This window comes from Epinephelus fuscoguttatus, linkage group LG20 (genome assembly GCF_011397635.1).
Source record: "Epinephelus fuscoguttatus linkage group LG20, E.fuscoguttatus.final_Chr_v1".
NCBI classification, from domain to species: Eukaryota; Metazoa; Chordata; class Actinopteri; order Perciformes; family Serranidae; genus Epinephelus; species Epinephelus fuscoguttatus.
The window spans coordinates 921,134-946,438 of record NC_064771.1 but is presented as its reverse complement, the minus strand read 5'-3'; the positions used below and the strand labels follow the sequence as shown (position 1 = coordinate 946,438).

Below are 25,305 nucleotides of genomic sequence, written 5' to 3'. Positions count from 1 at the left end.
TCTTGCATTTCTCCTTCCAAGTGGGAGTCTTGAGCTGCCTTTTCCAAGAGGTCCGAGACTTTTGGTAAGGGGGGTTGAATGGACCAAGGCGGATTTGCAAGGAAAAGAGGAACAAGGTTACTGGGATTTCCTTCTCCAGGAGTACCAGGCTGAAAATAGTACTTCCCTTTCTCTCCTCGAAACCAGTAAGAACCCCCAGCCACATCAATGATCATTCCACTAAAGAACACACAATTCAATCCCAATACTACAGAGAATGCCAAGGCTTGTGGAGATAGTACAACCACAGGTACTGACCACACCTTTCCATGAAGGCATATCTGCACGTCAGTCCGTCCAAGGGGATATGCTGGATTCCCACCTGCCAGGTATACAGGCATGCCTGTCCAGGGATTAAGTTTATCATGTGGCTGTTTAATGTCTTTCCAGAGCTGTTCATTGAAAAATGTGTATGTGGAGCCAGTGTCCAAAACAGCAATTCCTTTCAAGGATCCGATTGCTATAGTGGACTGTCAGTGGCTGAAGAAGTAGTATCGTGGTCACAGGCAGGTGAGAAGGACTGGAATGAAGGTGACATTGCTGACTGATGCTCCATAGGGCTGAGAGCACTTGCTGAGGGCTGATTCCAGGATTGTTGTGACTGGCCTTGCGCTGTACCAGCTGATTTGTCTTTTTTGTTGATTAAAGTCGGGACATGCATAAGGTGGGTGGTTACCTTTACATCTCCAGCAGAATGGTTGAGAGGTGCTGGGTTGCGATGAAGACACTGGTTGCGATGGAGACCCCAGGTGTGGTTGTTAAGCAGATATATGAATTGCATCCCCCTTGTCTTTCTGTTTACCTGGGGTTTTTTTAGTTGGTCATATTGAGTCTGATTCATCTCGTCCTTTTCCAGCTGTTGTCCGAGTCTGACCAGCCCCTCCACAGTTGTCACTCTGCCGCGCAGCTGGCTGGCCATACGAGGGTTAATGTTTTTCAGGATGAGTTTTAAGACAGCTTTCTCTGAAATGTCCGGTTTCCAGCGACGGCATAAGGAACGGTACATGTAAGCAAAGTCTGTTCTCATCCTCACTTGGAATTCGTGTATGCACTCTTTCCACCAGCTCATCCTCATAATCCTCTGACAGGAACACTGAAAGAAAGTGAGACTGGAAATCTGTACAGGAATGTACATTCATCCGAGCGACATCCCACCAATCCCTCGCTGTACCATACAGCACAGTCCTCAGAGTCACCATCAACTCCCCATCAATGAGCATATTGAGTGCCAGAAAGTCCTTACATTTCTCCAAGTATAGCTGCGGGTACAGGTTGTTCTCCATCCTACTGAACGTTGGGAACTCCAGTTTAAAAGGACAATTTCCAATAAATCGGCCTCCACATTCCCCCGGAATCGGAGAATCTTTTGGTGAGGATGTCACACTCCTAGTCGGCCCATCATGCATTGTGGACTGTAGACGTTGCCGTTGGGAAACCATTTCCTCTTCCACGGGGCTGGTTTGAACAGAGGCATCAGCCAGAGCAGACAAACGGAGACTTTGGTGTTTCATAGAGGACATATCTCCAACCAAGCCTTTAAGATTTTGAGAACATCTCCAAACGTCAGATTGAAATTCGCTGACATGTTGAGCAATGGGGGGCAAGATCTCTGTCACTTCTTTAAGTAATTCGGACTGGTGATGCTTAAAACGGCAGTTTAAATTAGCCGTGAACTGATCCTGCATGTAGCTGAATTGCCTGTCCATTGTGCTCTGAATTTGTTGCAACTGCTCATTAAAATGTCTGGTGATGTCATCAGTCAATCCTCTCAAAGCTTGTTTGAGTTCCTCCTTGTGTCTGAATTGTTCTATTCAAAGTAACTGAATTGTCTCCTGAATTTTGTTGTGCTGATTGCATAAGTTCAGATGCTTTTGCACCACCCTCTAGCAGCCCAAGCAGAGGCAGCGTTAGGTCCGAGTCTCCATAGAGAGTCATGTCCAACAATGAGTAATCTGTGCTTCGCTGAACAGATCCCAATCCAGAGCTCACTTGAGCATTTCCAGACTGAGGTTTTGTGGTGTGTTCCTCAGGATTTCCAGACTGAGGTTTTGATGTGCATTCCTCAGGATTTCCAGACTGAAGATTTGTGGTGCGTTCCTCAGAGAGATCCTCTAAGAGATCTGCCAGGTAAGAAGCCATTTTAGTTTTCTTCCTTTCCATAGAATAGTAATTTATTTATAGGTTCTTTTTAACGTTGGGCGCCATTTTTTATGTAGCGGTTTGACACATGAAACAAATATTTTTCTTTTACTAAATGAAACCCCACAAAGGAACCACAAAACAGGTCCCTTAACACCAGAATTAAATTGATTTTACCTGGTTTCTATAGAACAAAAGAATTATACTCAATTTTCAAAATACAAATACTACAGTAATCAGTTTCAAGAGAAATGTTCTGTTCCGTTCAGTCAATTCAATTCAGTTCAAACATAAAACTCCACTCCGGGATTTCCAAATAACATATCGCAATTCAATTCAGTTCAATCCATACAGTTCGCTAAACAAAAGAAAATTCTACCCATAAACCCATAAACAAGGAAGTAAAGAAAATCCACTGTTCGCTCTGACTCAGTTCAGTTTCAAAACAATAAATCAACCAGGCCCGAAGGTTCCAAATGAGGAATAATGAAACGAAAAGTAACCCCCCGGCTTTTGCCAACTCACGGGACCGTGGGTGAATGCCGTAACGCTCCGGTGTTGTTTCAGGCATGGAGGCTCCATAAGATCCCTTGATATCCATGTTGGGGAATCTTTGGTGAGGCCGGTAGCCGGACGGCTGATATTCCACACAGAAGCGCACCTATTTCGTGGACTTGGAGCGGTGTAAAGTGCCGTGGTAGGCCTAATGTGCAGAGGCTCATTACTCACTCGCCAGCATCTCTCGCCATACTGCCAGGAGTGGCATCATGTAGGGGCTGGTCTACCTGGGCTCAGCTGATCGGAACCATCCCACTGGCCGATAGCACCGGTGGGTGTTTCTGGAGGTGAGCAAGCCATCAGCTGATAACCACCGTCTTATAAATTATTATTTTGTAATGGATGTCTATGGGAGAGAGCTAGAGCGGTGAAATCATTGCTAGAGTGTGGAGGAGCTGAAAGATCTAATACATTTCTGAAGAAATTGCTCCCACTGCCACAATTCTTACTCTACAGACAGAATTTATACATCAAAACGTAGGAAAATGTGTGCTGGCTGCAGACGTGATAGTGGAATCACACACACTCAGACATTTGGCTCACTAAGCCTCCTGGCAAGGGAGAGACCATTTTTTTCTCATTCATTCCTATGAAATTTATTGAAGTGAGCTGGGGGCAACACTTTTCTGACCTGCGACCGTGATCACATTTTTGACACAACAAAGACATCTACGCATTCGAGAAAATCTCATCTCTCTGGTGGTATCCATATGTTGACAATTGGACTCATGTTTTTTTGGCAGGAAAATTAGGTGTTTGGGAGGTTTCAACTCCATTAAAACAGCTGCCTGCTCTTTGAGCTGCTGACTGTCCCTTACCCCTCAATTTCTCACAGATGTGTGTGTGTGTCTTTAAATCTATATTACAGAGATGAGGAGTGAAAGTTGCTGTCCTCTCTGCATTTACTGACAGTGAATCCTATCCAGTCCTACCACTACTGTTACTGTTACTGCTACTACTACTACTACTACTACTAGAAGTAGTACCTTAATATCACTACTACAAATACCACTATGTAGGGATTTAAAGTGGGGCTTCACACAGAGGCACCAAATATACTGGGAGCAAAATTTTAGGTCTCACACGGCGGCACCAAATATGTTATGATCAACATATTAGGGCATTACACGGAGGCACCAATTATGTTGGGGTCAAGTGGCTATCGGAAATAATTATTAATTATTAATAATAATTAATAATTATGTTAAATAATGTGACTCAATTAACATTAAATCACCTCGTGGGGCACCATTCCCGTAAAAGGAAAATGATAGCCAGTTAAATATATCCAGGGCTTAACAATAAGGATTGCCCGATTGCCCGGGGCAAGTAAAACTCACAGTCGGGCATGTAAACTAACAACCTCACTTGCTCGATCGGGCAAGTTGCTAAAAATAGTAAAAGTTAATAACTAATTGATAAAATAAATGTATTTTAAAACGTGCTCTTCTGCCCTGATGCAGGCGCACAGCGGAGTTCCGCCACACACGCAGGTGAGCACGCTAGAGCGGCTCGGGCCGCATTTTCCTGACCAAGCCTGACCCCGACCCCGGTGCAGTTTGTCAGCTGACAAAGTTATTGTTATGGACACTGTGTAAATAACCAACAGGCTGCTGTTACGCACAGACAAACACGCTGCTCGCACAGCAGCTCAGTACGGCATTCATGATGAGTTTGTGTTGCGTTCAGGCGTTGTCACGTAAATAACAACTTCCAGCACTTAAATAGGTCATAGCACAAAACAGCAGCATGTCAAGTGACTTTTTACTTTATTATTAGTGCTGCACGATTAATCTAATCGCAATCGCGATGTCAGGCTGTGCGATTACATAACCGCATAAAGGCTGCGATTTGCGATTTAATGTAGGCTAAATAAATGTTAACGTGTGTGCCTGTGAACGTGACTGCCTCTCCTGTAGTGTGTGGAGTTTGTTGACATCACGCCCACAAGCTATCCTGGTGCGTGCAGCCGGCATGCAGCAGTGACCAACACAGACGCTGAAGAAGAGCGTGAGCTCAACCATGAACAGGCTGAGTTGGTGGGGGAAAAAAACGTCTGTTACATGGCGATACTTTGGATTCAGGTACAGCGACGTTGAACAGAAAGACGTGCTGTGTAAGTGTAAAAGTTAAAGTCGCCACGTCCCGCGTCAACACGACCAATCTATATCAGCACTTGAGACGGGACTGCACAGAGAAAAGTAGGAAGACTGCATGTGAGAGAAAGCCGAGCCGTGTAACGTTAAAGACAAAGAGACAACTGAAAGCCGCCAGAGCGTCATAAAACAGCATCCAAGCACAGTTATGCAAACATTTGTAAGTGTCACAGGGAAATCGTGGACTCCATAACAAATGAAAAACTGAGCAATTTTGCTCTGTTTCGGCCCACTTGGCATGCTGCTGTGTTGTGCTATGGCGTGCTGGAATTTGTCATTTACGTGACAACGCCTGAACGCAACACAGGCTCGCTCCGCTGTGTGTACAGTTTGTGTTTATGTTTATTTTATTTAAGAAGGGACAGTGCACATTAATTAACATAATCACTTAAGTCACGTAAATGTGCCAAATTTAGCCATACAGGCTAATTTTGTGTGTGATGTGCTGCGCTGCTGTGAGCAGCGTGTTTGACTGTGCTCAGTCTGTTGATGGGCAATGACACACTGTCTGTCCATAATAACAACTATGTCAGGTCAGTGCCCCCCTAATATAATGTAGGGGAAACATTGAATCAAGCAAAAAAGACTCATGATACCATTTATTTATTACATTTTATTGTAATTATATTGTAATCACAATCGCAAATCACAATATTGTCCACCATAATCGCAATCGCACATTTTTATCAAATTGTGCAGCACTATTTATTATATTCAATAAAACTGTATGTTCCTAAATCTTGAGATACCTCATATGTAAGCTAGACAGACATTTCACCTGCTCATTACTGTGCACACATGTACTGTATGTACTTAGTCCTAAAGAGTCCTTCTGGTGCCAGTAGATACATAGAAACATCCCAGCAGGCTGTGCTTTGCAAGCATAAAAAAAGTTTCACGCATGTAAAAATTATTTTTCATGCGTGTGCTTCACCTCCACTGCTATAACTCCATCCTGGGGGAAACACTGCAGTGTGCGTTTTGTGCAACAGGTGGATGTGGTAGTCTACTGGTAGAGTAGAGAGAGAGCTAAGTAGCGTTGAAGTACAGTAGAGCAGGGCAGAGAGATGGAAGCAAAATATATTAAACCTGGTGTTAATACAGTAGAACTAGAGAGAGGGGTGAAAAATAAATAAAGGTGGGCATGGCTCAAGTAGGGCGTAAAATTATAGACGGAGAACGATTGACAAATTTTTCACTTTAAGCCCTGACACTGTCATTTTTGTGCAGGAATTAAGCTACAATACATGACATATGTTGTTTTAATTAATAAATACAGTGTGAATAAAGATTACATAACATAAAAATAACTGCAGTCTTTGTTATTTGATAGCCGCTTAAATTAAACAATTTTTATAGGGCAAGTAAAAACTGACATCGGGCAAGTAGATCTCTGACCAACTTGCCCGACCGGGCAAGTGAAAAAAAACCTTAGCGTTGAACCCTGTATATCAGTCTCATAAAATACGCTAAACTATTAATTTGGAGTTTTGATTAATAATTAAATTAATAACAGCCTGAAGGATTTCGGAGTTCTTGACGCAGCAGAGGTTGACTACTCATTCACTCTTGTGCAACATTAAACAGACAGCAGGTATGATTCCAAAGAATTATATTTGTTCACAAACTAGCAAAGTGTGTGTGTGTGTGTGTGTGTGTGTGTGCGCACGCGAGAGAGAGCGAGAGAGCGAGCGAGAGAGAGAGAGAGAGAGAGAGAGAGAGAGAGAGAGGGGTGTGGTGATCAAAGCCGTTTGGCCTACAAAACAAAATGGCTGACAACAGAGAACTACAAGATGGCCGAATCAAAGCTAGCATCAGGTCGGGGGAGGTGTTTGCCTGACCGTGTGGTAAGGACGGAGGAAAAGAAGCGGGAACTTTGAGATGCCTGGTTGGGTGTAGCTCTGTTGAAAGCCTATTTGTTAATGAGTCTATGTAAATGTGTAAAACACTTAGCTTTGGCGAAGCCAACTAATCAATGACCTAACTGCAAACAATCACAACAATAACTCAATGACAGCATTAAATCACATACAACAAATTAAACAGTCTTGCTTAGTCTGTAAAGCTATGATGAAGCTATGCCCAGTTGTTACTTTACCGATCCTTGAGTGGATGGGAGAAAGAGTCACTTGGTGGTGTACTGCTTTGTTAGCCGGCAGAAGAAAGCTGGGAAGAGCTGTGGTTCCAGCTGCAGTCTTTGCTGTGTCCTTGTTCCAGAGGTTCTGATCTGAGGAAGCCAGTCGCTTGGGGTCCTTGCAGAGTTAGACACTGGGTGCTAACTCACTTAGTTCCTTGTTGCTGAAAAGCTAGTTGCAAATCTTGTGCTTGTACCTCTAACTTTCTGGTTCAGGTTAGAGAGATCAATTGCCCCACCTTTGATGGTTCAGGGCAAGGAGCAAGAGCCTGAGCATCTGGGCTGTTCCAGGCCCAGCAGGAAAAAGGTGTGGGCTGCTCCGCAGTTCCCGAGTAAGAGAGAGATTTGTCTGAAGGGAGCAGACCTTCTACAGATGCCTGTGACATTAGAGTCACATGTCACTGTAAAAGTCCTGTCCAATCAAGTTTTGGGACTTGAGTCTCACTGAGGTGTGAGGTGAGACCTCCTGTGGAGATGGGTGTCACATAGCTCTCTTTGTTTGAAGACAAAGAGCATGCAGAAGAAAAAGCCTTCAAATGTCCCTTTTAGATTTTAACAAATGGCAAATCATATGTGGTCCTGTGAATCCCAACAACTAGTACTACTACTACTGTAGGTGGTGGTAGGGGAACCACTGACGTAATACTTGTATGTAGTACATGTCTGCAGTACCTGTAGTAGGCATGAGCCTGTACTATACAGCACCTGTAGTATACAGTACATGTACCTGTATTACCTGTGGTATGCTGTACCGGAAGTATACAGGACCTGTAGTATGCTGTACCTGAAGTATACAGTACCTGTAGTACCTGCTGTATCTAGTACCTCAGTACTTGGTGGCAGTAGTAGGCACCTGTCAAAATTTCTTGGGAAATTTTCTAGTTAACTCTGCTCTATTTGCAGCCTCTCATCCACTGCTGATAACATTATGTTTTATACAATGACAGCCTGCTAGTTGGGCTAATAGCGAGTGTGTGCAAGCTAAAATGACAGCTGTCTATATGCAGTCTAACTGTTTAGCTTAGTTTGCCACTTATCTTAAAATTGGGAAAATACTTGTAAATTGTGCTGCTGGCTGACACAGAGAGCCCCTCCTCTCTCTACCAGCACTAAGGTTACCTGTATGCAGTGAATCACATCAGCAAAGAGGGAGCAGGACAGAGGACAGGAGGAATAACTGATAGCTACTAACAAAAACTAAACCTCATTCAGTATTGTAATGTCAGAAATATTATTTATACAGTGACTTTGCTGTGGTAAAAATTACTGCTGCTGCTCTAGAAACAACATTAAGTTATCTTACTATATAATGATGAAAACTGTCTGTAGGTGTGTCTGTTCCACATTTTTCTCCTCACTGACTTGGTCAATCCATGTGAAATTTGTGGTAGAGGGTCATGGGAGGATGCGAATGAAGCAATATTACATCAATTGGCCAAAGGGGGGCGCTATAGCAACCGATTGAAATTGCAAAATTTGAATGGGCATATCTCATGTCCCGTATGTCGTAGAGACATGAAACTTTGTACAGAGAAACCTCTCCTCATGAGGAACAAATCTGACACAAGAACCCATAACTTCCGGTTATACAGATTTTCCGCCATTTCAAATTTTTTGAAAAACACTCAAAATCGATCTCTTCCTAGGAAGTTTGACCAATCTGCATGAAACTCTGTGAACATAATCTAGGGACCAATATCTAAAGTTCCCCCTTGGCAAAAGTTGGAAAACTTCTTAAAACTGAGCTTCTATAAGGCAAGGAATGTTGTGGAGGGCGTGGCTCATCACATAAAGGTGTATAACATCTCAAGGGTTTCACTGATCACCACGCAACTTTGTAGGCATATGACCGCACATAATCTGAGGGGACCCCTCCATTATTGACCCGATAAAACAAAATGGGGGCACTAGAGAGCTAATTTCTTATCTAGGCCTAACCGCCTACTAAACTTGGTAAATATGTAGAACAGGACGCCTCAAGATGACTGGAGAAATTTAACTCTAATTGGCAACTGGGTGGCGCTATAACAACAGAAAAATGCTTAAAAATGGCTAAAATGCGACCGATCGTTGTGGCTCCCCCTGGGGCCGAATGTTGGTTTTTTTTCTAATTTTTGGTATGACTAAGTCATGGTATGGTATGCTGTACATAATCACGGAAACTGTCAGTGTGTCATTCTGTCTGTCCCATGTTTTTCTACTCACTGACGTGGTCAATCTTTGTGAAACTGCACATAGGCATTGAGGATTGTCATAGGTAGAAGGTGACAAAGCTACCAATGGGTATGGACTAGTATTTAAAATTTTCAATCTTAAAAAAATACCCATCCCTATTTGAAAGGTCATGGAAAATGACTTTTAAACTGCAGCCAACAAAGAATTCAATTTGTGATCTAAGTACAATGGATTTATTTAACATTTCTATAACTGTGCTACAACTTAGTGGCCTGTGGTACAAAACTCTAAACCTCTGTAGCACCAGTGCTATATGCAAAAAAGTTATCATACAGCCCTGACGCACAATAATAGATACATCAAATATATTTAATGTTTATCGCCCAGTCCTAATTCATTATTACAAACCTTTTTATTGCACACATTGAAGGAACTGGTGGGATTACATTTCCCTTGAATTGTATTTTATATGATGTGACAAATTGATTGATTAAATTCCTGGCCCTGGGTTCACAATGTGGTGACTACGAGAGGAGGAAGTCTGGCACATTACTTACTGATTCGTCCAGGGCAAAGCGCAGACAGCCATGTTCATACAGCACAAAGAATCTGCGTTGCCATTTCTGCCAGGAAAAGTACATAAAGTGAGATTATTCATTTTTTGAAGCACAGCAGGTGAAAGACACAATGCACAGACACACTGCTCTTTCTCAACAGACAATTAAATAACAATAAGCATTAGAATTTAGTCTCACTTTTCATTATATTAGAAGAGGCTGTAGGGATAGTAAATGGAGCTTCAACCTGCAAGTATTCCTACTTCAATAAATTTCCATTCATTAAGACGAGTATCAGCATACATGTGTGCGTCTATCGTGTGTACAACTATTAATTGAACAAACAATGGGCCTAGACCGCATGCTCTTACCCGGGATCTCTGCAGAGGATTGTCAAAGTCAGTTCCCTCGGGGGCCAAGCACAGCCATCCACCATAAATAGGTTTAGCCTGTTAGACAGAGAGGGGCGGAAAAAAGAGCAACTTAGTTTATCATTAAAACTGGAAGAGAGTGTGTGCTGAGAGGGGTGGGAAGGAGACACACGAGGTAAATATGAACGAAAGAAGACTTCTGGGTTAACACCTAAACTTTAGTTTCCCTTCTCACAATGCATTTTGCAGCAACAAACAACCTGTTAGTCAGCCTTTTGACTGAGGCCTTATCAGCTCTGTTTGATGATGGCATGCTTAAAATCTTTTTCATTCATATTTGTCTGAGTCATTTCCTGACAATGTTGACTAGCCACATTGTTTGCTAAATGCTTTTGAGAAATAACCTAATTTGGTGCTGAAATTAAAAAAAAAAAAAAAGTTGTTGCTCAGACAGCAACAACCTTGATTGCAACAGAAGCTGTAGGTCATAGGTCATCCTCCAAGCTTGTGCGTGGACTGTCAGAAACATCAGAAACATCATTGTGAGCTAGCTAGTCAACTTCTCTTGTATTTGATCATAACTGAAGCATTATAGCCTCTGCTATTTCTCTGTGTAGTTGTGTCTGTCTGTTGCTTGATCTGTCCGTCTGTCAGTTTGTCGTTCTAGTTAGCTAACCTAAGTTAGTTAATTTGTTAACTGAGGCTCTTCATTTTATTTTATAGTTTCCTTCACCTTAATTTTTTGTTAAGTTTATTTTCATAATGGCATTTGTATGTGCAGTGAACTCCCATTAAGCGCCAAATGTGGATAGGTTTTCCATTTGGCGAGTAAATCTCTGAAGGCTATCTGTCACATGGGTGGGTAAATGTCTGTACCGAAATATTTGTGTAACACAAACTATGCTGAGAGACTTTACCATGTTTTGGTGTCATTTGCAGGTGTGCTGCTCTGCTGCCCCTCTCCTGTCAGTGTCGGAGATTGACACACAGTCCTAGTTCTGCAGCACTGTTTATTGTACAGGACATCAGCTGATGTGCTAAACATCACTTGCCACTGGTCTGCTGCTAGCTTAGATAGCAGCTTCTCCCATAATTATGAAGTTAGTAACTAATAATAACATGGAGACTCTGTAGTCTAAACCAAGATGGCAAACTCTTTGATGTCTCCCATATTGTCAATGGCAACGGATTAAAGCTTCAATTTTCCCAGTCTCAACTTTCACAAAAACAGCCGAGGACATATACACGGCATCACTGATAAACAGAGAGCACTTATTTACATGCTGAGGCTGTGGTGCTTCACATTTTGTTTTGGCCTCTTATTTATTGAATGTAATACCTTACCTGATCATCAAAAGATAAGGCTCTCATTCCTGTTGTTCATCACTGCCTCAGCTGTTTTAAGTCATATCTATAGAAAAGACTCTTCATCTTTTTTAGTATCACATTTACAAACAATGCCTTGTTTCTGTAAAAGTTTATGAACTTAAGGTCATGTTTAGACAATTCATAAACTTACTGTGGTGCATAACTTCATTAATATACAGTGTCTTTACCAGGGCTCCAGACCAGAGCTGGGTATAACGCGTTACTTTGTAACGCGTTAGAAAATACTCAAAGTACTCTACTTTGATTACTTTTTGCAGTAACGAGTAACCTAACGCGTTAGTTTGCTGTTTGAGTAATCAAATACTTAAGTACATTTTCAAACAAGACATCAGTTACTTCCGTTACTTTTAGAACGCTGGTCCTTCAGCTCCGAAACAGCAACGGCTGTTGTTTGGTTCTAATAATGGAGATAACGTTAAACCTATCAGTCTGAAAGAAGCCACGGAGCTTGTGGCTCGCTACGTGGTCGGAGAAATGCTGCCGTTGTCTACGGTGGAGACTAAATAGGTGGAGTAGGACTCGCTGACAGACATATTTCAGACTCAGGACTTGCATTATGCCTGGTACACGCTACACGGTGGTACTCACCAATTATCCCCGGTCGTCTTTCACGCTGTGTGTGATGTCATCGGGTTATTCTTGTCCTATTTTTATTACTTTCACTATTATTTGAGTCATTGCCAGAACTGTGTCTGTTCATGTGCCAGCCGACATGTTGTTGTACTCACCTAAAAGCGTCAGCAGATGGCAGGAGCTACATTTGAAGCGCCATATTTAACCTTTAAGCTACTCTATCTTCCACATGAAGTTCTAACAAATGTTTCAGAATAAAAGCCTATTTAGAAAATGGAGGGATTCTCTCAGCAGAGGTTATAAGGGGCTTTTAATTTGAAACAAGTGTTGAGTTTGAAATGACAGTGCGATATGTTAACTTTATAAAAACAACGGAGCGGATAAAAAGTAAATATATAAACACACAGAGGGATTAATAAATAACGGACCATCTATAATGCAGTTTGTTTCAAATGAAGCTGGGAGCCTCTGCAGTTGTGGTGAGTAAAAAAACCCGCCGCTATTTATTAATGTTATTACTTTATGTCCGACCGTGAGGATGTACCATTGTTTGCTAGATTGCTAGCTAGGTTAACTCAGCAGGCTGACAAAGTGCCTCCGCTGTTTGACACCATCATTTCCCCCTTTTACCATGTGTGGTAACATCTCTAGAGGAAATATTAAAAATGCTGGGGTGTTGTTGTCATACAGTTGTCTACGGCAGCAGATCGTTCTGTGTTTCTACTGGTCAAAGTGACGGCTGTGATGGGAGAATTGGACTTCAGTGAAGGGCAAGTGGTCCATAACTTTAATTTTGGAGACAAAAAAATGTAGGCTTAGCGCCCTGTGGTCCATTGCCCAAAAGGAAATGTAGGATACTCAAAAGTATTTTAAATGTGCTTGAGTTACTTTTGGAAGTACTTTTAAAGTAATTGAGTTACTTTACTCAGGGAGTAACGCAGTAAAGTAACTGGTTACTTTTTTAAAAAGTAACGCAGTAACATACTTCAATTACTTTTAAAGTAACCCTTATCCAATACTGCTCCAGACTAACTTTCTTGAGTAGGAGCACTGTAGCCCCTAACTAAACATTTCAGGAGCACAAGCAGATAATTTAGGGGCACACCTTAAATCGTCCTGCAACGCAATTATTCACATTTTTGGCCATTTTAACTATATCATGAATTATATATAGTCTATTGTATATTAACATTTGATTGTTTTAATTATTGACATATTTAGTATCACAGAGACTTGTGGTCGGTGGGATGTGAGGATTCTTAAAATAACATCTGTATAGATGTGAAGCCAGGGTTCAACGCTAAGGTTTTTTTTTTTTCACTTGCCCAGTTGGGCAAGTTGGTCAGAGATCTACTTGCTCGAAGTCAGTTTTTACTTGCCCTATAAAAATTGTTTAATTTAAGCAGCTATCAAATAACAAAGACTGCAGTTATTTTTATCATATGTAATCTTTATTCACACTGTATTTATTAATTAAAACAACATATGTCATGTATTGTAGCTTTATTCCTACACAAAAATGACAGTGTCAGGGCTTAAAGTGAAAACTTTATCAATCGTTCTCCATCTATAATTTTACGCCCTACTTGAGCAATGCCCACCTCTATTTATTTTTCACTCCTCTCTCCAGTTCTACTGTATTAACACCGGGTTTAATATATTTTGCTTCCATCTCTCTGCCCTGCTCTACTGTACTTCAACACTACTTAGCTCTCTCTCTACTCTACCAGTAGACTACCACATCCACCTGTTGCACAAAACGCACACAGTAGTGTTTCCCCTAGGATGGAGTTGTAGCAGTGGAGGTGAAGCACACGCATGAAAAATAATTTTTACATGCGGGAAACTTTTTTTATGCTTGCAAAGCACAGCCTGCTGGGATGTTTCTATGTATCTACTGGCACCAGAAGGGCTCTTTAGGACTAAGTACATACAGTACATTTGTGCACAGTAATGAGCAGGTGAAATGTCTGTCTAGCTTACATATGAGGTGTCTCAAAATTTAGGAACATACAATTTTATTGAATATAATCAAGTAAAAAGTCACTTGACATGCTGCTGTTTTGTGCTATGACCTATTTAAGTGTTGGAAGTCGTTATTTACGTGACAACGCCTGAATGCAACACAAGCTCAGCATGAGTGCCGTGCTGAGCTGCTGTGTGAGCAGCGTGTTTGTCTGTGCGTAACAGCAGTCTGTTGGTTATTTACACACTGTCCATTTCAATAACTTTGCCAGCTGACAAACTGCACCGGGCTCGGGGTCAGGTTTGGTCAGGAAAATGCGGCCCGAGCCGCTCTAGCGTGATCACCTGTGTGTGTGGCGGAACTCACACAAGTCATACATGATACAGAGAGCAGAGGAGAATTGTTAACGCTTGACCATGTAGAGACAGAAATGACACGATGGCATAACACCATAAATAGTATATTGTTATGTTATTATATGGAGCGTCCATCGCGCAAAATAGGGCTGGGGGCAGGACATTGTTACACAGCTGTGCCTGTGACTTCAGGCAGAGAGACCGCTGCATCAGAGCACATTTTAAAATACATTTATTTTATCAATTAGTTATTAACTTTTACTATTTTTAGCAACTTGCCCAATCGGGCAAGTGAGTTGTTAGTTTACATGCCCGACCGTGAGTTTTACTTGCCCCGGGCAATCGGGCAATCCTTATTGTTGAGCCCTTAAAGCTAAAGCAAAAAATTAACCCCATAGTCAGACACAATTTATTTAGCCTATGTAGTTGAGGCGACAGGTCTGCTCAGCCGCTCAGCAGCAGCGAACTGATATGACGCTGATTTACATGAGAATTCATGTAAAATGGAGGTTGAACCATGAACAGAAATTACAGAAAACCTGTGAAGCATTTTAATAAACCAATCTATCATAATTAAAACTATTGGAAATGTGTAGAAGTGTAGGCTGTAGAGGGACTGAAAATGCATTTTATTATTGTGGCCAATCAGGCTGTGCAGTGAAATAGGCTGAAAAACTGGCCAAATAACAAAAGAAGGTCTTCTAATGTGAGTAATGCCCAATTTATTGAGTTATAGTCCTGATTTACAAACACTTCTGTTTTTGAAGGCGTGCAACCTGTTATATAGTGATGTATTAATACATTTTTTTGTCACAAAACGGTTATATATGGGATTCTGCAATCTGCAGGGACAGATGAGTAGACACTATTCATCAACTTATATGACATATATATGAATACGACAGCAGCGATAGTTGAGTAAAACAGTCTCAAGGACTGTCTGACAGCCGCTTGCAGTCTCTGCCCTCACAGACATGATGACAATAAAAACGTCACATTATGTACAACTGAAGTCCGCGAGCGCTCAGTCTGCAAGTCCAGAGGGTGGACATTTGAATTCAGCCTCCAACTTGACTACAGCTTGTTGTCTCTGCCTCCTGCTGCAGCCGCCTGATCTCATCCACTCTCCAGGTGAGGCACAGTTCACCTCAAACGGGCTTACTGATTAGTGTGGATGACGTGATCTTCACAGTTAGCTAATCACTTTACACACATTAGCCCCGTGGCAGACACGCTCCCTCATTTAACAACAAAGCCTGCAAATTTGCAGGACGCACACAAGCGAGTAGCTGTAAAAAAAATACTCGCACTGACTCCAAAAATGGTTGCAAAATATGACCATTTGGCTGCAGTCTGGAGCCCTGTTTACACAGATGGCCTCTAGTCCTTACTTCATTGTGGTCCTTTGTTTAACCAGTGGACTGTGGATTGGAGAAAATGTATACTGTACATTTATTTTAGACAGATGTTGGTGCTATAACACCTAAACTTTAATCATCAGTACCATGTCTCTGAGCCCAACATCATGTTTCAAACATATTCTGTCATTTCCATATTCTGCATTTACAATAACAAGCAGTGCATACAAATGTAGTGAGTAAGGTAGTGAATAATACACATTAAAATAAATAATAAAGCTCAAGTTGAGTCCAGTGCTTATGATGTTCTCTTTATGTTCACAGGTGCATTGTGAAGATTGGTACTTCTCAGAGTCGGGTGGTGGATGATTATAATACAACAGCTGACACTTTGTGACTGTTGTTCAAATCATTAATAAGCTTCCAAATTCTTTCTTTTTTAAAATCGATTCTCTCCTAATCATCTAAACTAATCATCTACATCGATGTTGTAGCCCAAAGTAGGGATGGGCATCAATTTTCGATTATCGATGATTGATTGTTAAGGCTTTTGATCGATCACAAATAATTTTGATCAATAGTCGCAGTGTTTCCGCCGGGCCTACGAGACCCCCCGCCCGGCGAGCACAGCGGCTCGCCAGACGGAGGCTCTCATCGCTCTCCAAAGCCTCGGCGGCTTCCCTTAAGGCCTCTGAAAACACTACGCCACTGAAAGACGGAGGTTTCGCTGAATACTGAAGCCTGTAACCCCTGGCAACGGTTGTAAACACCCAGGGGTGAACTGCGCATGCGCGCCATTCTTCCTCTTTGGCCTGGGGGGTTGAAGCTCAAAACTGGGGCAGCTACGCTCTCTTGCGGCGACAGTCTGACTCTGCACTGCACTCTTTTGTTTTCTCTCTTTTTAAATACTCGCTGTGCCCTCGTCTGAATTTCGTTAATATGAAACAGCAATTGTAATATATTTCTAAGCTTTTAAAATCAAAATAAAATAAATAACAATAATAAATATTCATAAAAGTCTGTACTATCCGTTAATTAACTTCGCTCCGCGGTAGAACACCCTACGTCACGACCAACAGGTTTCCGTAGTTCATGCTTGCAGCCGGACAGCATGTCTAAGCGGGTCAAACGAAGCGTGGCGTGGGATCATTTTGAGTTAAGAGACGACATGGCTCATTGCAAACACTGCACCGCGACATATAAATACAACAGGGCGACGACTCCGATAATGTACCATCTGCAAACAGTACATCAGACCCTGATGAATGCATCGCCTAACGTTACACCTTCTCAGCCTTGCATCTCCTCACATCTAGTGCCACGCATGAGGCCGTGTGATCCACGGCGACAAGAAAATATCACCGGGGCCATCTGCAAAATGATAGAAACGGATATGCTGCCCTTAAGTTTTGTCCAGGGCAAGGGCTTTCGTGCTCTGATGCAAATGGTTGAGCCAGCATATCCAATTCCTTCACGACGTTCAATCACAAGGCGCATGGACATTCGCTACGAGGAGTCGAAACAGCGTCTGCTAATGAAGCTAGCTACCGCTGACAAGGTTGCGATAACTACAGACTGCTGGACTGCACTCACAGCAGAGAGTTACATGACTATCACCTGCCACTTCATTGGAAAAGATGACTGGCAAGTCACCGCCACACAGCAGACTTCCTAGCTGAAAAATTAAACGAATGTGTAGCCCAGTGGGGAACTGAAGGCCGAGTTATTGCATGCATCCACGATAACGCTGCAAATATAGTGGCTGCCAACAGATCCGACAAAGTCAACTGGATCTCCATTGCCTGCTTCGCCCACACCCTCCAGCTGGCAATACATGATGGTTTTGCACTGTACTTGCATCGTGTCATTTCTGCAGCTGGCAAACTCGTTAGCCACTTTAACCACAGCACCGTGGCGACCAAAGCGCCACAGAAGAAACAGGAGCAGATGGGTCTCCCAGCACACCGGCTTATACAGTTGTGTAAAACCCGCTGGAACAGCGTGTGCGACATGTTCAACCGTCTCAAGGAGCAGCGCTGGGCTGTTGCCACTGTCCTGTCGGATCGCACAGTGACCAGGCTCCAGGACGCCAGGGTCCTAGAGCTGAAGGACGAGTACTGGCAACTGATAGAGGAGACACAGCCCATGCTGACAGCGCTGAAGACTGCCACTACGGTCATGTCTGGGGAGAAAGAGATCTCCGTTTCCAACACATATCCAGTCACTTACAGGTATTTTATCTAATTCTTCGTTTTCTTTCTTTATTTATTTTTTTAAATATTTTATTTTTTTTCTCCTTTTTAACTTATTAATTTCATAACTTACTATGCCTAACATTACAGCCTCCTCAACACCCATCTCCTACCGAATGAAGATGACGGGGTCCGATGCGCTGAATTCAAGGCCAGAGTGCGCTCTTCCCTCAGCAACCGAATGAAGGTAGGCTATGTTAAGCTTAGTTTAAATTATTTGACATTATTCGCATTTTCACATAATAAATAGCTAACGATGATTTAGAGGGGGTGAATGATTGTGATTAGATTTATTTGTTTATTTATTTATTTTTACAAATGCAAGTCTACCGTCAGGTTACAGCATTTTCATTTAATTTTTTTCTGTTTTGCCAACTGATTCTTTATTTTCGTTATTTATTCAGGTCGAATCTGAGGAGCTGATGTCATCTGCCCCCGTGATTTCATCAATGCTGGATCCACGCCATAAGCATCTGAGCTTTCTTACGGATACACAGAGAGAGGCCGCAAATCACAAACTGTTGGAACTTGGGCAGATGGAAGAGCCAGAGCCTATCCCACCGTCTGGAAATGAGGCTATATCGTCCGACTTCGGCTCTCCTTCGGCTCTCCTTCGGCTGAGGACTCGGAGGAGAGCAGCGAGGCCGAGGACACAGCAGCCCCAGCAGCACCTCCTCGGGTCAGCGCCATGGCACAACTCCTCGGAGAGCAAGACGCAGCAAGCGCTGCTGGGTCTGACATCAAAACGGAAGTTAAAAACTAAATGAGGGAGCCTTCTGCAGGACTGAATTGCGACCCAGCTGACTGGTGGAAATCAAATGAAGGCCGGTTTCCCGGGTTGGCAAAGCTAGCGCGTACATACCTCTGCATCCCCGCAACCTCAGTCCCCTCAGAGCGGGTGTTTTCAGCGGCTGGATTGACCGTCACCAGGCTTCGATCGCGTCTTACCCCTGAACATGTGAACATGCTGATCTTTCTTAATAAGAATCAGTAGCCTGAGCCTCTTTTTACCTTTTACAACTGGACATTATTGTTGGAGTACACCAAAGTTTGACAGTCATCCTGTTATCCCGTTTATGAGTATTAAGGAAAAAAGTAAAAAAAATGTTTGTGAGTAACTGTTTTATTGGCTTCACGTGCTGTAGGTGCCTTGTTTGCTTTTTTAAAATTAGGCTGCCATACTAGGCTACATGCACAAATAATTTAGATTCTTAATTGACATGCAATGTGTTGTCTTAATTTGAATGTGAAGAGTAAAGTTAGGCCTAATGTTATGCCTCCGTCTGAACTCCCAGCTCGTGCCGCTGCGGCTGACTCTTATTTAACATTTTATTCACTGCCTTCACTTTTTATTAATTGAAATTCAGTTTAACATTTTGCTCACTGTCTGGGTGTGGATCGTGTCTCAGTTTGCGTGTAGTCTCCATGCCTAATATGGCTCGCGGGGGCTTAAGCACAAGTTTAAACTTGTTTTTTGAACAAGTAAAATAAAGATTCTATCGAGGAAAACATGCTTTATTTGTTATTTCTACCGTAGACATCATTTTAATGGCGAAAAAGCTTATCAATTAATCGATAATTGATCGTTAATTTTTTTGATGATCGAATAATGAATTTTGATCGCTTGCCCATCCCTAGCCCAAAGACAGGAAAAGATCTGCCTTTCTTGATGGATGAAGTTTGGAGGTAAATGTTACATGTACCAACATGCTCCAAAGGCCTGGATTGATGCAGAGGTACTTTATGGAAGAGTATGAGCTGAACTTCAATCGCCAAACTGTATGATGATTTTCTCTCCCTCCCAATATCTATTTTTATTAGCTCGCCTGCACTGCACTTGGTTGGAATCTGGCATTGATACAAGACAGAAGTGATTATGACTTAGTCAAACTGATAATCAACATTGCAACTAACAGAGATGACCAAACTTGGATTGGAGACCATGACATGGCAAAGGTGAATAATTTAACAATAAACATGATGCTATACAACTGTCCCCTGTGAGCCTGATACAGACCTGCCAACCTTGAAGAAAGGTTATGAGTACCACCTTACCAGACACTTGTGCGTGGTCATGAACATATGTGGACACGGCGGCACTTTTTTGTTTTTGTTTTGGTTTTTTTTTACCATAAAAGTCAATATGCACATGTGGCAAACAGAAGAAACAAGCGTACGTTTACATATTCATATCTCTAGGCCTAAGCCCCACATACGTCCATGGACGCCCAATATTTGTTTTATGGCGCAGATCAAGGTCAGTTTCATCAATCTGATGGTAGTATTGATCATCTGCTTAAAAAATACAGTAATATGTCCTGTTGTGACAAAAAGAAAGATTTCAAGTGGGATTGGGGGGTTCTCCCCCGAGAAAATTTTGAAACATCACATGGCGAAATCCTATTTTCATGCAATTTCATACAGAAATAGATAATAGATCATAGACAAGTGCATTACATTAGCATTCCTCATCATGTTCTTGTGTAGTACGACACCTATTAGAATTCTCTTCTTATTGCCTTGTTTTTTTCTTATAGAAATTCAGCAGACTCATCAAACAAAAAGTCTTTTTATCATAAGTGTGTTATAGTTATTCAGGCAGGGCACATGGTTTCATAACACAGTTGAATGTAAATTTGTCTGCAATTTGCTTAGCTTGGTACAATTCTCACCAGCAATGTATCGACGACAGGCAACTTTGACACTATTTACTTAAGTGTTTGCCCTACCATTTTATCCCCTCCTCTCTGTATCGCACACGGCGGAGTTTGGCCCCGTTGGGCGCGCACACACACGTGCCCGCACACGCACACACACACACACACACACACACACAAATAAATAAAAAAGGACTCGGTGGTGGAGTGAGATTTCTTAAACGAGCGTGAGAAGGTGCTACCGTCTACCGGACTGAACACACGGTAACTCCGGTCTGAGCTGACGGTGAGGAGCTAATAAGAGCTAACTGCTAACAGACAGAAGCTAACTGCTATGAGACTGTAGTTAACTGTTTACAGACAGAAGCTAACCGCTAAGATAGAAGCTAGCTCTAATAGACACAAGCTAAAGTTAACTGTTTACAGACAGAATATGCAGCAATCTGATTGGCCGAAATCTTTTCGTTCCACCTACGCACCTATATTCACCGGGTATCAACTTGAGTAACATCTTGCATAGACAAATACACTGAAACCGGCGAAATGCGCGATCGAGTGATATGCGTACTTTTAGAGCATCAAATCATACCAGCGTACTTTGATGTCAAAATGCGTGCCTGGTACGCAAAATGCGTTCAGGTTGGCAGGTCTGCTGATACTGAATATTTTCATTTCTCTTTGATTTAGTAGTCACATTGGTAAGTCTGAATGGTGTGATTTGGACTGAATATAATTGTGTGATAGGACTGAATTGATCCTTCAAACTTTCTTTCATCAGGGTGAGTAAGTGTGGACTGGAATAAAATCTAGATGCTCCCAATGACAATGTTTACACTTTTAAAAAACTTTATGTTTGTGGCAAGCACATGCGATGATCCCCACCATGTGCTAACACATCTGCCATAGTGATTTCATATAGATGATATACTGTCAGTTCGGATTTAATTTCAGTTGATTCAATAAACCGATAAATCCTGCTCAATATTTCCACGTTTACATTTTGAAATAACAAATAAAAAAAACGAACCACCCCCCAACGGCAAGTTAATTTTTTTCAATTTTATTTTCTATATAGCGCCAGATCACAACAGAAGTCATTTAAGGTTAACTTACCTATAGAACAGGTCTATACCTTGTCCTTTTATTAAACAAACTAAAAAGCCTTATGTAATTTATCTTATGTATTTGATTTGATTTATTTATTTAAAAAAAAAGGACAATATGTATTAATAAACAATTACTTGTAAATACATGAGATTATAGCCAGGCGGCTAACTTCCGTCTCCAGTCCCATGGCAGGTTGATGTTAAACACAGAGAAAGCAAAATTGCACCAAATAGTAAAGTGCTAGATTGAATTGCACCACAACAGTCATTTCTGTCTCTACATGGTCGTGCGTTAACAATTCTCCTGTGCTCTCTGTATCGAGCACGACGGAGTTCCGCCCCAATGCGCACACTAGAGCTGGGTTAAAATAATCGATTCATCTGATTCAATTCGATCTTCACTGGGATGACCCAATATCGATTCATAAAAATCCAAGATTTATCTTTTAATATACATTTTTCCCACGGATGAGTGAAGCTTTAACCCTGTTAATCTCGTAAGTAAGTAAACAAGCTGCAGCACTAAGCTATGAACAAGCATAGTATTGAGAAGCTCCGTATTACCATCTCTTTAATCTGTAACTGTTAGCTTACTTTTTTATTTTTGGATGTAATTTATAATCATGCTTCAGCGTCTCTTCCTACTGTCTGTACTTCCTGGGCTGGCTGCTGCGCCACTTTTATATGCACACTCACAGACACACACAAACACAGTGGAAGATAAGGTGAGCTGACGACAACTACAATTGTTACAGCGTGCAATAAAACCTCCTCGAGAATAAAGACAATATTTTATCAATACACCTGATCAGCGAATGTAGAAAACAGTGATATTTCAATCTGCTCTGTCCGTAGTCTCTCATCCACCGCCGGCAATATCATGTTATTAACAAGCACAGAGCGCTTTCCAGCAAATTGTTACTAACAAGCTAAAACAACAACAGCTGTTTATGTCAGTTTAGCACAGTTTGTCTCATATCTTAAAGTGGACCTATTATGCTTTTTTCGGGGTCATATTCATATAAATATGTAATATTGGGGTCTAGTGGAATAGATTTATGTGCTTTACTGTTCAAAACAAACATTATTTGTCTTATACTGCTCACTGCTGCAGCACCTCTGTCTGAAACGCTATGTTTGGGCTTATGTCCCGCCTCCCCAGCAGCCCAGTCTGCTCTGATTGGTCATCTTGGTCAGTCTGCTCTGATTGGTGCAACGCTTAGAGCGTGAATTGGAAACGTCACGCCCCTTACCTTATCTGACTTCACCTCCGGAGGCTGCCTCAAAACAACAACAGAGGCTAAAGCAAACGATGCCGACTGTTGGCCTTTTTTTTGTGTTGTTTTTTTTTTTTAATTTTGAGCAAAGAAACACGAGCAGACAGACTCCGAAGCAGCTTCAAAACAAACACTGTAGCTGGACGTTTCTTGTCAGTGGTAAGTTTTTATTTTGTAGCCGTCTTATATTTCAGCTGTAACATGATAACTAACTTATCTGACGTTATGGGAACAACTGTATGTCTGTCCTCTGAATGAAGTTAAAAACGTCTGCTGCACAGTACAAAAGGATTCTAACAATATAGTCAGTTACTACATAACGTGGAAACACCAACAGCAGCACTCAGCTGTTATATCACGTGGTGTGAAGAATAACTCCTTTTTTATCTAAGCAGCCTTATATATGATAAGACTAATGTAACTCGTGTTGGGTAATAATACCAAAGTTATTATAAATTCTGCTTCTAACACACTCCCCATTAAAACCACCCAAGTTTTATCCTGTGAATTCATTAATTTTACCACAGCAGATTGAGATGACAGATTTCTGTATTATACAAAAACAAATGAATAGAAATAACTGGTAACATTCAGATGTCTTAGCTGTCGTGTTTACTGAGACCATTCTACTAAAATGTAGCTGCAATTTATAATCATCTTCACCTTGTGTTTGTAATCTACAATATGTACAATGTACTAATGTATCACAGTTTCTCCACATCATTTTATATGAAATTAAAGTTTCAAAGTAAAACACATGTTGCTTCCTGGATCAGTATTTGTTTTATGCAGTGATGTTGGCTCCTGAGTCTATATTTGCTTACTTATTAAACAGTATGCCTTGTGTTTTTTTACTTTAATTACCTTTAATTTTGGGGTAATGGACCAGGTTCCAGTTCATCCTACATGCTTGATACACCATCCAGTCCTGGAGCCTGACTGTTTGAAACTGAACACCCCATAGAACATCCACAACATTTACAGGTATGACTATGGACCCTTATGGCACGGAACTGAAGAAGAGTATGTTTTTATGACATGTAATGAAATACAACTGTGTAAACTCAATTCTGAACACTACAGTTTCGTTATACCAAAAAAACCCACTTATAAAGAAATGACAAATAAGTCTTTTGTCAAAAGAACTTTATTTTTAGCAAATGTAAAAAGGAAAAACTACAAAAAAAATACTAAATAATATACAATAGGTAGGTATATAAATATAAACACAGTAGCATTTTATCTGCAACACTAATAGTGTCCAATTCTTTCCATTCAGGCGTCCATCCCGTCCTGTGTTGTATTACCAATACGCCACAAGTTTCCTGTTCCGGCTGGTCACTGCGTTGGTCCTCGTGCTGCCCCTTGGCTGAAGTGAGAGACGTGTAAGGCAACCACTTCCTCCTTTTATGGTCTCTCATACAGGGGTGTCGGGTCATTTTGGGATGGGGATTCTGGGGAAGACGAGCCTCATCAGGTCATATACATTCTGTAAAATATTGAATTCAAATATTGAGTTCCTTGTGTTTTTAAATTAAGTGCTTCCATGAATCCACCTTTCTTGTATATATTTCAAGTGTTGCCACAACCTTTTCATATCTTTTATCTGACGTTATTATGTTGAAATAAAACAATTTACAAGTTACTGCATTTAGGGTCTGTTTTTATAGCCTTTGCTGAGGGTAAAACTAAACTAAAAGAATACATTTTTGCTCAGATTCATATATATATATATATATATATATATATATATATATATATATATATATAAAGTTGCTAAAAATAGTAAAAGTTAATAACTAATTGATAAAATAAATGTATTTTAAAACGTGCTCTTCTGCTCTGATGCAGCGGTCTCTCTGCCTGAAGTCACAGGCACAGCTGTGTAACAATGTCCTGCCCACAGCCCCCATTGATATTATTTTGCACGACGGATGCTTCATATAATAACATAACAATATACTATTTATGGTGTTATGTCATTGTGTCATTTCTGTCTCTACATGGTCACGCGTTAACAATTCTCCTCTGCTCTCCGCATCGCGCACAGCGGAGTTCCGCCACACACACAGGTGATCACGCTAGAGCGGCTCGGGCCGCATTTTCCTGACCAAACCTGACCCCAAGTCCGGTGCAGTTTGTCAGCTGACAAAGTTATTGAAATGGACAGTGTGTAAATAACCAACAGACTGCTGTTACGCACAGACAAACACGCTGCTCGCACAGCAGCTCAGCACAGCAC

At 41.5% G+C, this 25,305-nt stretch overlaps 1 protein-coding gene across 6 annotated transcripts in view; it reads right to left on the bottom strand.

Annotated features, from left to right (window-relative positions):
• The window catches only part of LOC125880983 (myosin phosphatase Rho interacting protein), a 164,615-nt gene that overhangs the window by 128,450 nt on the left and 10,860 nt on the right, over positions 1-25,305 (bottom strand). For all 6 annotated transcript variants that reach the window (XM_049563858.1, XM_049563857.1, XM_049563856.1 and 3 more), the window contains 2 exons: positions 10,130-10,207; positions 9,759-9,824 (listed from right to left, as the gene is read on the bottom strand). In XM_049563858.1, coding sequence (XP_049419815.1) covers positions 9,759-9,824; positions 10,130-10,207 — 144 coding nt within the window. The remainder of the gene's footprint in view (positions 1-9,758; positions 9,825-10,129; positions 10,208-25,305) is intronic.